Below are 13,846 nucleotides of genomic sequence, written 5' to 3' on the forward strand. Positions count from 1 at the left end.
AGGGTTGATTTCCTTTAGGATTAACTGGCTTGATCTCTCTGCCTTCCAGATGGTGCTTCCTGAAACTTTTAGGAGACAGAATGGGGAGGGTGATGTAAAGATGGTGTTCTCTACACTCAGGGCCCTCATGGTGTGTGTGTTGGGTGGTGGGGGGTGGCGGACAGGAGGGAGGCTTGACCACTTTTCCCATCTTCACTTCAACTCTTTAAAAATAGGTTTCAAAAATATTGTGTGGATCCACTGGACATTTAAGCATCAAACATGTTCCAGGTAGAATCTCCCTTTTGTTTTCTTTCCAAAGTGTTTTATGAGAGAGGCAGGGGGAGGGTGGGGAGGGAGAAAGAGAAGCTAACAGAGGTAGGCTGGCAGGACCGGGGGCCAAAGGGTGTTTTTCCTTAAAGTCAGAGTGACTTCTGCCAAACCTGAGGGGTTCCTGGCTGTGGGAACGCAGCGATCTTAAGTTTGAAGCCTGCTCTCAGAAAAGTCATCTGCTCATTAAAAGAACACAAAGCTGTTTAATTGTTGTCTTTGTGGAAAATTGCATGACTGTCATCAGCTGTTGCTTCTGGCAGTGCTTTCTGTTCTAATGTAAATAAATGAGGTAACAGATTTAAAGAAACAGGCTGTATTTACATACTTGGAGAGCGAAGTATGCTCTCAAACAATCTGCCCGTGTTCTTCAAATACACACATTAAACTGCTCTATCCTAAACACTAGTTACTCATTAAAGCCTTAAAGTATGAACGCCAAGAAGGGGGCAACACAAGTGCAGCACCCTTCAAGGGTGGTAACAAGAAGCTGCTTTTTTTGTGCAGTTGAGAGCTACTTCAGCAGGCTGAAATTTAATCCCCAGTTTTCTTCTCCACCAATCAGTAGTGAGGCAACTTTTTTAAAAATTTCATTTTATTGAAATATAGTTGATTTACAATGCTGTGTTCATTTTTGCTATACAACAAAGTGATTCAGTTACACCTAGACATATAGTCTTTTTCATATTCCTTTCCATTATAGTTTATCACAGAGTATTGAATTTACTTCCCTATGCTATATAGTAGGACCTTGTTATTTATCTACTCTATGTCTAATAGCTTGGATCTGCTGATCCCAAACTCAAAATTCCTTCCACATTCAACTTCATTTTTGTTGCTTTTTTGTTTGTTTTTGTTTTGATTTGTTTCTAAAGTAGCTTTATCGATCTATTTAAATACTATAAAATTAGCTCACTTTATGTTTTGTTGAATTATAATTGCCATATATTACATTAGTCTCAGGTGTATAACATAATGATTCAATATTCTTATACATTAAAAAATGATCACCATGCTAAGCCTAGTTTCCATCTGTCACCATACAGAGTTATTACAATATTATTGATATTCCCTGTGCTGTGAATTTCATCCCCATGGCTTGCATATTTTATAGTTGGAAATTTGTACCTCTTCATCCCCTTCACTTTTTTGTCTATCTCCTAACAAACCAAATAAACAAACAAAACAAAACTGAAACAGACTTATTAGAATCAGAGAACAAGCTGATTATGGCCCGAGTGGAGGGAGCAGATACAACTTCTGAGCTGAGGGTAGAGTGGTAGGGTTAGAAGGAGAAACTTTTAAACTTTGACAAAAACAGGCCAGTGTCAGCGTTTCTTGGAATGCATACAATTAAAGCTTCATTTTCAGTTTTTATAAATCAAAGTTCCTAAGTCATTGGATCTTTCTGACTCTGTTTGCTTTCTTGAGGTAAATATTTAGGCAAGAATTAACAACAAAAAAAATTCTTTCCATTGAGGGCAGTACAAAGATTCTATCTGTCAAAGAAGGAAGTGATATATTTTAAAACACAAGAAGTCAGAGCCCCCAGACAAGTTAATAATTGGAAGTAGTTGTAGAAGTATGTAGAACCAAATATTTAGCTGAAAGCACATTGCATACTATATAAAGATTTAGGAAAGAGCAAAAATTATTGTTTTTAACTCTTGATACATATTATAGCAAAGTACTAGCTGATCCAGAGTGCTAGATATTATAACCTACTGAGCTGTTATAGTAGAAAGGATGGCAAATAATCTGGAATGTTGATTTCAGGTAAGCATTAATAGTCTAAATTATGATTTTTGTCCAGCAGAAAATTCAGTGAAAGGACCATATTATTAACTCGAAATTTGAGAATATTCTGGCATAAATTTTTGAAGACTTTTCTGTTTTTTTTTTTTCTCTCAAAATATCACCAAATATAACTTTGTTAAATTACTATTATGTGTAAAGATAGGGGTAATATTTATTTTGTGAGGGGCATTCTTGAAGTAATTTCCGCCTATGATTTGTCACTAGGTAAGATAGACACCAGAGAGATCCTTTTACGTATCTTTTAACTTACATAAGTAATTTCCAAAAAGAGATTGATCACCCATCCATGACTGAGAGATTGATCTCTTCCCTACAGTTATTAGTATCAAAACATATCAGCAAATCACCTATCTTCTTATAACATGTTGCTAAGTCCTGTGTACAAAGGGATTTAAATCAGGTTATTCCAGCACTCTTTTCCTGATGCCTGATATATAATAGACTGCCTTCTACAGTTGGCTTTTAAAGTATATCTGTAGAGAACTTGTATCTCCTACTAAAGAGACCAGACAGTACAAAATCTATGAGGCAAGGGACTAACAAACAAACACATATATCTTCCCAGAACACAAATATTGCCCAAATAATCAAAATGTGCTCGTTTGAATTTAAGATCCTAATTTTTCTTAAAGAGTTTTAACCTTTATGGTAACTTGTTGCTTATGTTTTTTCACACATTGGACAGTTCACATGTAAGCAATGAAATGACATCATTTTGAGGGTCATGGGGATACTCTTTTCTGACTCACAGTCTCCACCAGCAACACTGTTGGACTCAGCCTTCTAAGTTTCTCTCCTCCCCCGGTAACAAAGTCATTTCTTTATCCCTTTTGTTCTTACCTTACACCTGGTGACACAGTACTTTTGACTCATTCTTCCTCTGTAATGCCACCTCACTTAGGAAAGGATATGCATTCCCTGGGGACACAACTGATCATAAAACAGTTTAGGTGATACCTTCTGGTATTGAACTTGAAACCATTCCTACTATAAAATCCCCTCTTGCATCTATGACTTATGAAGGCAATTTCTTAAAGAATAAGAGGTAGAAGTAATCTTTGTGGATCTAGATTATATGCCTAATATCCTATAATATTCTAATATTACTCTCTCCTGTTAAGGTGGTTGATTTTCTTCCCTGAGAAGTATGAAAGAATCCCCCACCCACCCACCCCATCTTCTGTCTTTGAGACTTTCAACTCTGGAAGCCTGACATCAGCTCCAATTTATTCAGGCTTTGTGAGAATAGGATCTTGAGAGTCTGCTCAGATGGACTCCAGTTTCCACAGAGAACCCACAAAATAGTATCCACAAGGACTCATTTTCTAACAGTCGCTTTCTCATTTATAGTGGTAATAACTCATGTAGCATCTTATCCATATTAAGGGCTCTATGACCTAAACACTACTGTTAGCTCCACATGATGAGTGTGGAAGTTGAAATGCAAAAGTGTTAAATAACTCACCAGGGTAACACAGCTAGTTAGGAGGGAAACCACGATTCTCAGCACAAGCAATCTGGCTCCAGAGCCTATGTTCTTCACCACTATCATCAAGCACCACTTTACTTTAAAAAACTAATTACCCAGTAAGAAAATCTAGACAACAAAAAGTAACAGTGACTATGCTCACAGCAGGCTTGTAGAAAAGTCCATCTTGCATTCCTTTCCACTTTTCTTTGGATGTTCATGCCATTTGCTGACCTTCAGGGAGCATTTTCATTAGATTTCTGGAAAATGCTCTCTTTTCAACTTAGCGTACAGCCAAAAAGCTGGTGTGCTAAAGTGCTGGCCATCTTTGGAAGATGGAAATGTCTTGCTTATAGATTCTGCATTTCGATGTAGTTTCTTTAATTTGCCACCCAGAGCACTGCTTCTGAATCACATTACAGAGGGCTCTTGTGTTTCTAGAGCTGGGATAGCCAAAACAGCTACAGGAGCTGAAATGCATCTATAGAGAGGTTTCCCACTTCACCTAGAATCCACTGCTTCAGTAGTACTCTCACCGCACTGACCTTCTGTTGGAGGAAACTCACCAGTTGCGTTTTTACATGTTTTGTGGGGGTACTGTGTATTCTTTGTTGTTGCCATTCAGAATCCACATGCTGACCATACTCATTTTGGCAGAGAACCTGGTTTTGAGATAAGGTTTGAAATGTTTGCCCCCAGGACTGTTGCTCATGCCTGGGAAATATTTGCACTGATAACTGTGAGGAATTTTGTGTCTGGAGAGATCACTCAGCCTGTGGGACTGGGGGGCACAGGGGAGAGAAGGGGAGGGAGGGGAGAAGAGGGATTTGATTGAAAACACTCAATTCTCCTCTGGCAAAACCAGGAATCCAAAGACATGCAGACTTTTCTTGGGAAAGCTAGGACAAAGAAAATGAAATCAGATGTTTTGTTTAGGAAAGACAGGATGCTGTTGCTTTCTTTATAATAAAAGTATGTTATTTAGACTATAAAATTGCTCAGATACCTTGGTTCCTAGTTCTTCTTCAATAAACTTTTAAAATAAAAGCTCTCGAACATTAGCTTATTTATCATTTAGAGTCTTTATATTAAGCAGAATTTTTTTTCTGGGTTATAACCTCATATCTTGAAGCTCTTTTATTAATTCAGTTTGTACTTTATTTTTCCTCCTTTTCTGGCTTCTTTAGAAATTTTTTTGAGATATCTAGTTTTATTTTTTTTATGAAAGTATAGTTGATTTACAATGTTGTATTAATTCCTGGTGTATAGCAAAGTGATTCAGTTACACCTATATACACATTCTTTTTTAAAATTTTCTTTTCCACTGTTGTTTATCATAGGTTATTGAATATAGTTCTCTGTGCTATACAGTAGGACTTTGTTGTTTATCCATTCTATATATAAAAGTTTACATCTGCTAACCCCAACCTCACACTCCAGCCCTTCCCCAAATTCCTCCCCTTTGGCAACCACCAGTGTGTTCTTTATCCATGATTCTGTTTCATAGATAGATTCATTTCTGTCATATTTTATATTCCACATATAAGTGATATCACATGGTATTTGTCTTAGAATTTTTTTTAGGTCTTTAAAATGGTAGTTTCCCAAAGTAATGAAAAAAGTGCTTAATATGTGCTATATATTGTTTCAAAATACTTTATTCTTATAAATCAGTTTAATTCTCAAGACTGTCGATAAGGTAGGCGACCCTGTTTCATCTGTGGGGAAACGGAGAAGCCGAGAGGTAAGGACCTTGTACAAGGTCTCATTGCCAGTGTTTGGCAGTGCTGGGATTCAGGCTGAGCAGTCTGGCCTCAGAATCACTGCACTGCGTTGAGGGTTCTCACAAACTTCAGAGTCAGCAGATCTGCTGAAGGTGAGGGCAGCAGCAGTGATGATATTGGAGTAATGAAATATTATTTATCAAATGCCCGATCATATGTTTACATAGGTATCCTATACCACGATTCTTTGGGTAGGTGATATTATGCCCACTTCACAGATCAGTAAACTGAGGCTTAATGAGGAAAAGAGATTTGTACCAGGTCTTACAACTCTCATGAGACAGAATCACAGTTGCAGTCTGTATCTGACTGCCTCTTACCCTTCTCTTAACCACCATGCTACATTGCCTCCAATTCAGTTGTTAGTTGTCATCTTGTAATGTTCCTATGTTGTCCTAACAAATACAAGATAATCAACACTCCTCATGAAGTGACCAGTCTGTTCGGCTTCTATGGGATGCGGCAAGGTAGGGAGGGAAAGTCGTTGGAAGAGAGAACCACATGAGCCCTGCTCCTTCCCTTCACTTCCAAACCCCTAAGGGAGGAAAACAGTCCCCCCTCCAGACATCTCTCAAAGCCACTACTATGAGATTCTACTGGTCCATGTTGCTGTAAGCGCCATCCTCCGAGCTCCTTAACTGCAGTATCTTGATGTGCATGACCCTTCGGGGGAACTGATGCTGACACTGGTCAGCAGACTGGCGGTTGAACAGACTGCTTGTTCATATCCCTCAATGAGCGTTTCCTTCTCTAGTTAATATGTGTGAATTAGAATATTTCCTTTTCTATCCACTCTGCCTCCAAAGATTCGATGAAGAGTTCCCACATGGCTTAAACATACACATAATTTCGCACGTGAGCACCCCCTGGGATCCGGAGCGTTTTGTGTCTGTCTGTCTCCAATTCCCTCTCTTCCCCTCCCCTATGGGTTTTCTCCCCCCATTAGGCAAATGGAAGGCTCATGCCACCTGTTAGCATTACGTCATTGGCTCCCCAGAACACAGTTGCACCAAAGGCCTTAAACAAAGTAGTTCTTCTTGTATTGTTTGCACTCAAAGAGCTGATATCATGCCAACTGATGTCATTGTATGTCTTTGTGTAACTGCTATGGCAACTGGGCAGGTGGGGAGTCTCCAGCTGATGTCATTGGGGAAGGAGGTGTAGAGACAGAATTTTAAAAAGCTCTATGCTGCTTTTTTTCTGTGTGTGTGGTTTTCTGGCCTGCAGTTTTTTTTTTTTTTTTCAAACTAGCTGCTTTTAAGACAAATTACAGCTTGAGTACCCGAAATAAGAACACAGAGAAGCCTCCCCCCCTCCTCCACCTACCCCCTAAAGGCCTCTTTTGAGTTTGTTTTGTTGTTCTGTCCTCTCATCTTATATGGAAAAGTGTAACAACTGTCTTTTTCTTAAGGAAAAAAAAAAGTGAACTAGGTTCCCATCACAGAACTGGTGTGGAACTGTTTGCTAGGATTTTATGGAGCCAGAGCTGAGCAGACTTCTAAATAACTCTTCAGTCTCTTTCATGGAGCTTGTGTTGGTGATGGTGGGTAATTTCAAATTCTTGTTTAGGTATGTTCACTAATGAAGTTTTTTCTGGTAATCTCCATTTCTTCCATCTGCTTGAAAAATGATCCCTTTGGATCCAGACAAACTTTTTACTTTAATCATTATTTCATAGCAGAATAAACTAATAAGATGTAAAGGCAGAATTTAATTCTAGAAATTAATTAAAATGAATCTGTAGCTCTTCTTTTTCTTTTCAAATATATTTAGACACAGATGATCATGATACTACTCCTTTCAAATCATCTTTGAGTCATGGCTGCATCTTAATGAAAATAATGATTTCCCGGGTTTTTACAACTTGTGTGCAATGGCTGTGAACAGCACTAAGTCTTGGTCTGGGTTACAGCCTGGAGCTTCCTGGTGCGGTTGGCAGAGATGAGACTTGAAATGGAGCAGGACATAGATTCAGAAACTGGTGAACAGTTCGACTTCCTGTATTTATTTTAACACAACCATATCCTGTTCACACTTATGTTTCCTCTCTTATCTCCTCAAACTATCAAGAGAGAAGTAAGGCATCTATCTGGAGGACAGGGGGAGTGGTAAATGTTGTGTTCTGATGACTTTCAGCTTCTAGGAGATTCCAGCTTCTGCCTGTGTTCAAAGGGAAGGCCAGAGTGTATCTGATTGATAAGAATTAGAGCTCGCTGAGTAGGTAATACTGTCAACTCTGATTTCATAGCCCTTACATGCACATTGTGTACCTTGACCTTCATAATAATCCTTTGGGATTACCCACAAACACATCTACCAAATATTAAAGAAAAAGTTTAAACAACAGACTATAATCCATACATTTCCTAGTTTAAACGAGTGCTCTTTTTTGCATGGTTCTTTAGCTTTTGATCATGTGGATGGTGAACATTTTTGAATCAACTTTTTTCATTTAATATTAAATAGAAACATAGTCTTTATTTTCATATGCCTTTCACAACTTTGAATGGCTACATAATATTGCACCTGGGTGACTGACAACTTTTCTCTTTTCAAAAAGGTTTTTGTTTTTTACTTGGCCTTTCTAGAAAACAGATACTACTATAGTGAACATCTTTATGCATCTAGCTGGATATCTTTGGGCAGAAGATTTCCTTAAGATATATATTCCCATAAATGATACTGCATTTGATGAGGGGGAGGTCTGCATACTTTGTATGGAACTCTGTATGCTGCTGCTGCTGCTAAGTCGCTTCAGTCATGTCCAACCCTGTGTGACCCCATAGACGGCAGCCTACCAGGCTCCCCCATCCCTGGGATTCTCCAGGCAAGAACACTGGAGTGGGTTGCCATTTCCTTCTCCAGTGCATGAAAGTGAAAGTGAAGTCGCTCAGTCGTGTCCGACTCTTAGGGACCTAATGGACTGCAGCCTACCAGGCTCCTCTGTCCATGGGATTTTCCAGGCAAGAGTACTGGAGTGGGGTGCCATTGCCTTCTCCGGATCCCTATATACCAGATTCCTAATCACACTAAGAGGTATATGCCATTACCCTCATTTTACAGATGGGGAATTTGAGGCCAAGAGAGAGAAATTAACTTATCCAGATCACAGACACAGGAAGTGGTGGAACTGGGTTTATAACCAAGATAATCTGGGTTCTTCTAAGGTCCTTGCTTGTAACCACTCTCTTGTTTGGGAGCAAGCTTGGCCTTCTGGGTGATGTGAGCTTACAAAGGGTGCAAGTCACACACCTCCACTGCCCAGTTAGTTACTGGCAGAAATTCTACACCCGAGGAAGTCATCTGTGCCTTCCTGGGCTCCTAAAGTGCAAGGCTGTATATAGGCCACTGAGCATATGACTCTTAGGGGCAGATCAGATGTGCGGCTAATGAAATTGCCTGATGCTTCGTGGAACTCTTTCCAGGGGAACATGCCCCAGTTTGGATAAAAGGCCTAAACCCAAACTACTGCATGCAGCCTCCGAAATTTGCCCTGGGTCTTCCAACGGACTTTCATTTGTGTTTTGATTTTCTTTCTAAAAAAATACAATAAGCAACTACACACATTCATTCTTCCGCCAGCTCTGAAGTTCGAGGGGGGAGTCATTCTAACTTCCTGTGTTTGTGTTCCAGGTGGACTTAGCAGTTTTAAGCAGAACCATGAAAACCTCTGTGACAACTCCCTCCAGCTCCAAGAGTGCCGGGAGGTGGGGGGAGGCGCGTCTGCGGCCTCGAGCATGCTACCTCAGTCCATCCCCAGCACCCCCGACATCGAGAACGCGGAGCTGACGCCCATCTTGCCCTTCCTATTCCTTGGCAACGAGCAGGACGCCCAGGACCTGGACACGATGCAGCGGCTGAACATCGGCTACGTCATCAACGTCACCACCCACCTGCCCCTCTATCACTACGAGAAAGGCCTGTTCAACTACAAGCGGCTGCCGGCCACCGACAGCAACAAGCAGAACCTGCGGCAGTACTTTGAAGAGGCTTTCGAGTTCATCGGTAACTATCTCCCACGGGGAACTCTCATCTTCCACCTTCCTTTTCCCTCCAGCTTTTTACTTTGATAGCAGGTCCAAGGCAGAAGCCTGAGCTGCAGAAAAGCTACGCGGAAGTGTTTTTGGGCTCCACCACCTGGGGCAGAGTATTCTCCTACGTCATAACCCAGCAAGTGTTTTGGAGCCATGGTTATCAAAGTACAGTCATTCAACTGGGTTGGGAATTCATTCAGTGAGACCTCCTCATCTCTCCAGTTCTTAGTGAAAAAGTGGCAGGGGTTAGCATCCAGATGTTCTATGACATCATCTCAAAAGAATTGGTAGAAAGGAGTTGGTGGTCAAAGCAGGTGCAGGGGTATATGGTCTACTGAGATTCCTTGGCGTCTGTAGGGAGTAAAATATAGCCTGCCCTCTGGTGAGCTTCCCTGTGTCTCAGACAGTGAAGGATCCATCTGCAATGCGGGAGACCTGGGTTGGGAAGATCCCCTGGAGGACGGCATGGCAACCTACTCCAGTCTTGCCTGGAGAATCCCCATGGGCAGAGGAGCCTGGCGGGCTACAATCCATGGAGTCTTAGAGTTGTACATGACTGGGCGACTAAGCACAGCACAGCACTGTATCCATAGGTTCCACCTCTGCAGATTCAGCCAACTACTGATGGAATTTCTGGATATGGAGGGCTGACTGTACTGTGCCATTTTATATAAAGGGACTTGAACATCCATGGATTTTATCCATGGGAGTAGAGGGATCCAGGAACCAATGCCCTGCAGGTACTGAGTGCTGGCTGTATTGTAAATATGACACGGGCTTCTAAGCTCATCTGTGTCTCCCTTACCTTGAGTCAATTGCCACTGCTTGAGATCAAGGTAGCATTTGCTGAAGGAGCGTTTCTGAAGGATATTTTTCAGAAACATAGTGCTATAGTGAACATCTTTATGTATCACATCAGTGCAAAGGCGGAGGGGGGAGTGGGGAGTAGTCTTCCCCTTCAGTTTGCTTTGTCTCTCCATTCTTAAAGGTTTTGTAGCCAAAGGGTGTGAAGTTGAATGCTCATGAGATGATGCTAGATTTCCTTAGTTCACCCAGGCTCATTGAAGTAGAAAAGATCAAATAGTATAGCCCATGTAGTTCTCAAGGAGAGAAAATTCTAGTAGCAGCAGGCTTTAATCTCCAGAAGGAAGCAATGACCAGCCTAACCCTAATCCTCAACTTTAACTTTTGCTGCTTCTAAGCCTCAAACTGTTGCAAGGCTTAAATGATCATTTGGAGAGGACTTGGTACTCAACAATTTTTTTCTCAAGTGACTCCAGTCTTTCTTATACAAAAGAGTGACCCAGTCCTTTTCCTAAATACTGTAGCAGGTTGTTACTGGCCTCTGTCTCAGGAAGAATGCACTCATGTTCAGTGCTCCTTTGTCAGAAAAAAAAAAAAAACAAAAAACAAACTTGGATTTAACAGCCACTGAAGTAGGTAGATTTGCTGTAGAGTTGGCAGCTCTGGTCACTTGACCCAGGCATTTTCTTGCTAATCTTGCCTGGTTTTGCAGGGCCATGAAATGTTCAATCTGGAAGGAAATTCTGAGTGGTCATTAAACTCAGAAAAGTAAAGTGACTTCTCCTAGATTGTAGGAACTTTAGTGTTAGAGAAGGGACCAGAGCCTAATGCTCGGGGCTCCAAGGCCAGACACTGGGGCTAGATGCTCGGCAGTGTCTATAAGGTTCTATTATTGGGTTGGGCCAAAAAATTTGTTTGGATTTTTCTGTAAGTCAAATGTTACAATAGTTCTAATGCATAATGCTTGTGGATGCAAAGATACCTTAAATTCTTTATTAATGATATCTGAATCAAACTTTGAGTCCCAAGGGAGAAAAGTTTGCATCCAAGTAGATGAGGAACTTCCTGGTTGACATATGATGTCATGAGTGCAGTTTTTTGTCTTAGTTCCAGTTGAGGGAAGTTAGGAAATTGTTTTCTATTTAATGAGTAGCATCAGATGTGCTTAGGGTCTAAGAGGATTTCAATCAAAGCACCCACATTCCTTATAAATTATTCAGGCTCACCTGGTTTTTTAGAAAGAAAACAAAACAAACAAAAAATAAATAAATAGCATTAAAACCTGGAAACAGTTCCACATCACACCCTGAACAGGCACAATTTTTAAATTTTCATTGTTATATCATTTGGTAAACTGAAATCTTACAGTCTTGCTTTAAGAAAAACACACCCCATTTTAGAAACATAATAGCATTCACAGAGAGGCTGATGTAAACTAAGCAGAGTCTAGGTTTAGGATTTAACTATGACAGTTGTTTATTGCTGTGTTGGCTGATATTATTCCTGTATTTCCCTGTGCCTGGTTAGTATTACTCCCATTATTCAGATAGGAGGATTGAGCCTCTGAGGAGTTATAGGATTCATGCTAGTTCCTCTGCAAGGTGGACCCATGGCCAGACCTAGCCCTCTGTGGCTCATCTTCTTTACCCCCATACTTCCCACTCTTGGGGTGGAGGCCGTTAAATAGTGTGTGCTAAAAAGAAGAAATTGAAAACCAGAGATGCTTTTTGTAAAACGCTGTTATCTATGAGAAGTAAGTCAAATCTCTGAATTTTTAAGATGAAAATTTGCATGGTTTGTTTTGTTGATCTATGAGTGAGTAACCAGTAGAAGTAGTTTATGTTAAAATGTGGCTTTCCCAGTCTTCTAATTGGTATATTTTTCAGGGATACTCTCTTTGGGATGACTTTTAGTGGTTTGGCCAAAAAGTTCGTTCAGGTCTTCATACGCTCTGAGAACCCAAACAAACATTTTGGCCAATGGCAAATAGTTTAGAAGTGTCACTAAGAATTCATTCAGACAGTGCCCAGAAGCTGTTCTCCTGGGTTTTTAATATATCTGAAAACCTTTAAAAGTATTATCTTTTTCGATTGCCCTGGATTCTGAGCCATCACTGGAATTCCTCCATCTTCCATGTCATTACCATGTTAGAACAACATGCACGGATGTGAGGGGATTGGACAGTTCAGATGGAGGTCTCACCCTGTGCCTGAGTACTGCAAGTCTTTAGTTTTGCAACAATAGGGCTTTTAGGTGAGATGCTGAACTCAGTAACTTTCTAGTTTTGTTCCTTTCATCTCCTTCAGCATTTCCTAAGACTGAAACTCTTATCTGTTTAATACTAGTTTCTGTACAGAGCAGTTCTACAATATAAAAAAAGAAGTGCTTTTTCTCTATCACAGGTGGGAGAGATGTTGTTAATAACACTAGTTTCGATCAGTGACACAGTGTGATGATGGGAATTAGCATCCTTAATCAGAAGGGTCTACTAAACCGGTGACTTGTTTAACATTTAGGCTGATTATGTCGTGGCTCTTTCCTCAGTTGACCACCATCACCTGTGAAGTCCACTATTATGGTGAATGACTCTTTCACCTAGTCTTCTGTCTAAATGTAGAAATGTAGCTTCTTATTCAAGCTAACATTGCTTTTAGTCAGTTCTGGAGGTTGTGACATAAATAGACACAAATAGGAAATTATACTTAGTTTCCAAACCATTTTAATGTTGTCTTTCTCTACAAAACATGGCATCATCAAGTCTAGATAAACGCTAACCTCTCTCCCTCCATCTCTCTTTCCCTTCCCCGGTACCTCTTGCTTTTCTCCCTCGTTCCAGAGGAAGCTCACCAGTGTGGGAAGGGGCTGCTCATCCACTGTCAGGCGGGGGTGTCCCGCTCTGCCACCATCGTCATCGCTTACTTGATGAAGCACACGCGGATGACCATGACTGATGCTTATAAATTTGTCAAAGGCAAACGACCAATTATTTCCCCAAACCTTAACTTCATGGGGCAGTTGCTGGAGTTTGAGGAAGACCTGAACAACGGTGTGACACCGCGAATCCTTACACCAAAGCTGATGGGTGTGGAGACAGTTGTGTGACCATAGTCTGGCTGGAAAGGATGACTGTTCTCCATTAGGAGATGAAGAGGAAGGAGTATGGATTCTTTCTTTTCTTTTTTTCTTTTTCTTTTTTTTTTAGATGGGGGTAAAGTTTGTGAATGGAAGCAAACTTGTTTAAAAACTTTATTTTTAACCAGTGTGAGAAGAATTTAACTTTTGATGCCGTTGAGATTTACTTCCCACCAACTGACAAAGCAGGGAGTCTAAAGAAGTAATTTTTTTAAGCCAACAATAAAAATATCATAAAACCTGTTTCTTCCCCTTTTCCTTTTAAGCTATTTGTAGAGTTTATGATTAACTAGTCTGTGCAGGTTCATAGACCGAAGATGCTACACTTTAAACCAATTAAAAAGAACCCAAAGTAAGTAGAAAAGACATTGAATCATGAAGACCTAGGATCTGCCTGACCTGTCCTTACAGAAAACAAAAACCCAACCAAACCAAGCCCTGATGTGCTCACTGGTGCAAAGAGAAGACCAGGGCAGCTTAAGTGGTCTAAGAACCCT

At 40.5% G+C, this 13,846-nt stretch overlaps 1 protein-coding gene across 2 annotated transcripts in view; it reads left to right on the forward strand.

The window, feature by feature from the left end:
- The window catches only part of DUSP10 (dual specificity phosphatase 10), a 39,327-nt gene extending 25,735 nt beyond the window's left edge, over positions 1–13,592 (forward strand). For both annotated transcript variants that reach the window (XM_020916709.2, XM_070474488.1), the window contains exons 3-4: positions 9,013–9,384; positions 13,054–13,592. In XM_020916709.2, coding sequence (XP_020772368.1) covers positions 9,013–9,384; positions 13,054–13,319 — 638 coding nt within the window. In that variant the 3' untranslated portion in view covers positions 13,320–13,592. The remainder of the gene's footprint in view (positions 1–9,012; positions 9,385–13,053) is intronic.
- The last annotated feature ends 254 nt before the right edge of the window (positions 13,593–13,846 follow it).

The sequence above is a fragment of the Odocoileus virginianus genome, chromosome 11, assembly GCF_023699985.2.
Source record: "Odocoileus virginianus isolate 20LAN1187 ecotype Illinois chromosome 11, Ovbor_1.2, whole genome shotgun sequence".
NCBI classification, from domain to species: Eukaryota; Metazoa; Chordata; class Mammalia; order Artiodactyla; family Cervidae; genus Odocoileus; species Odocoileus virginianus.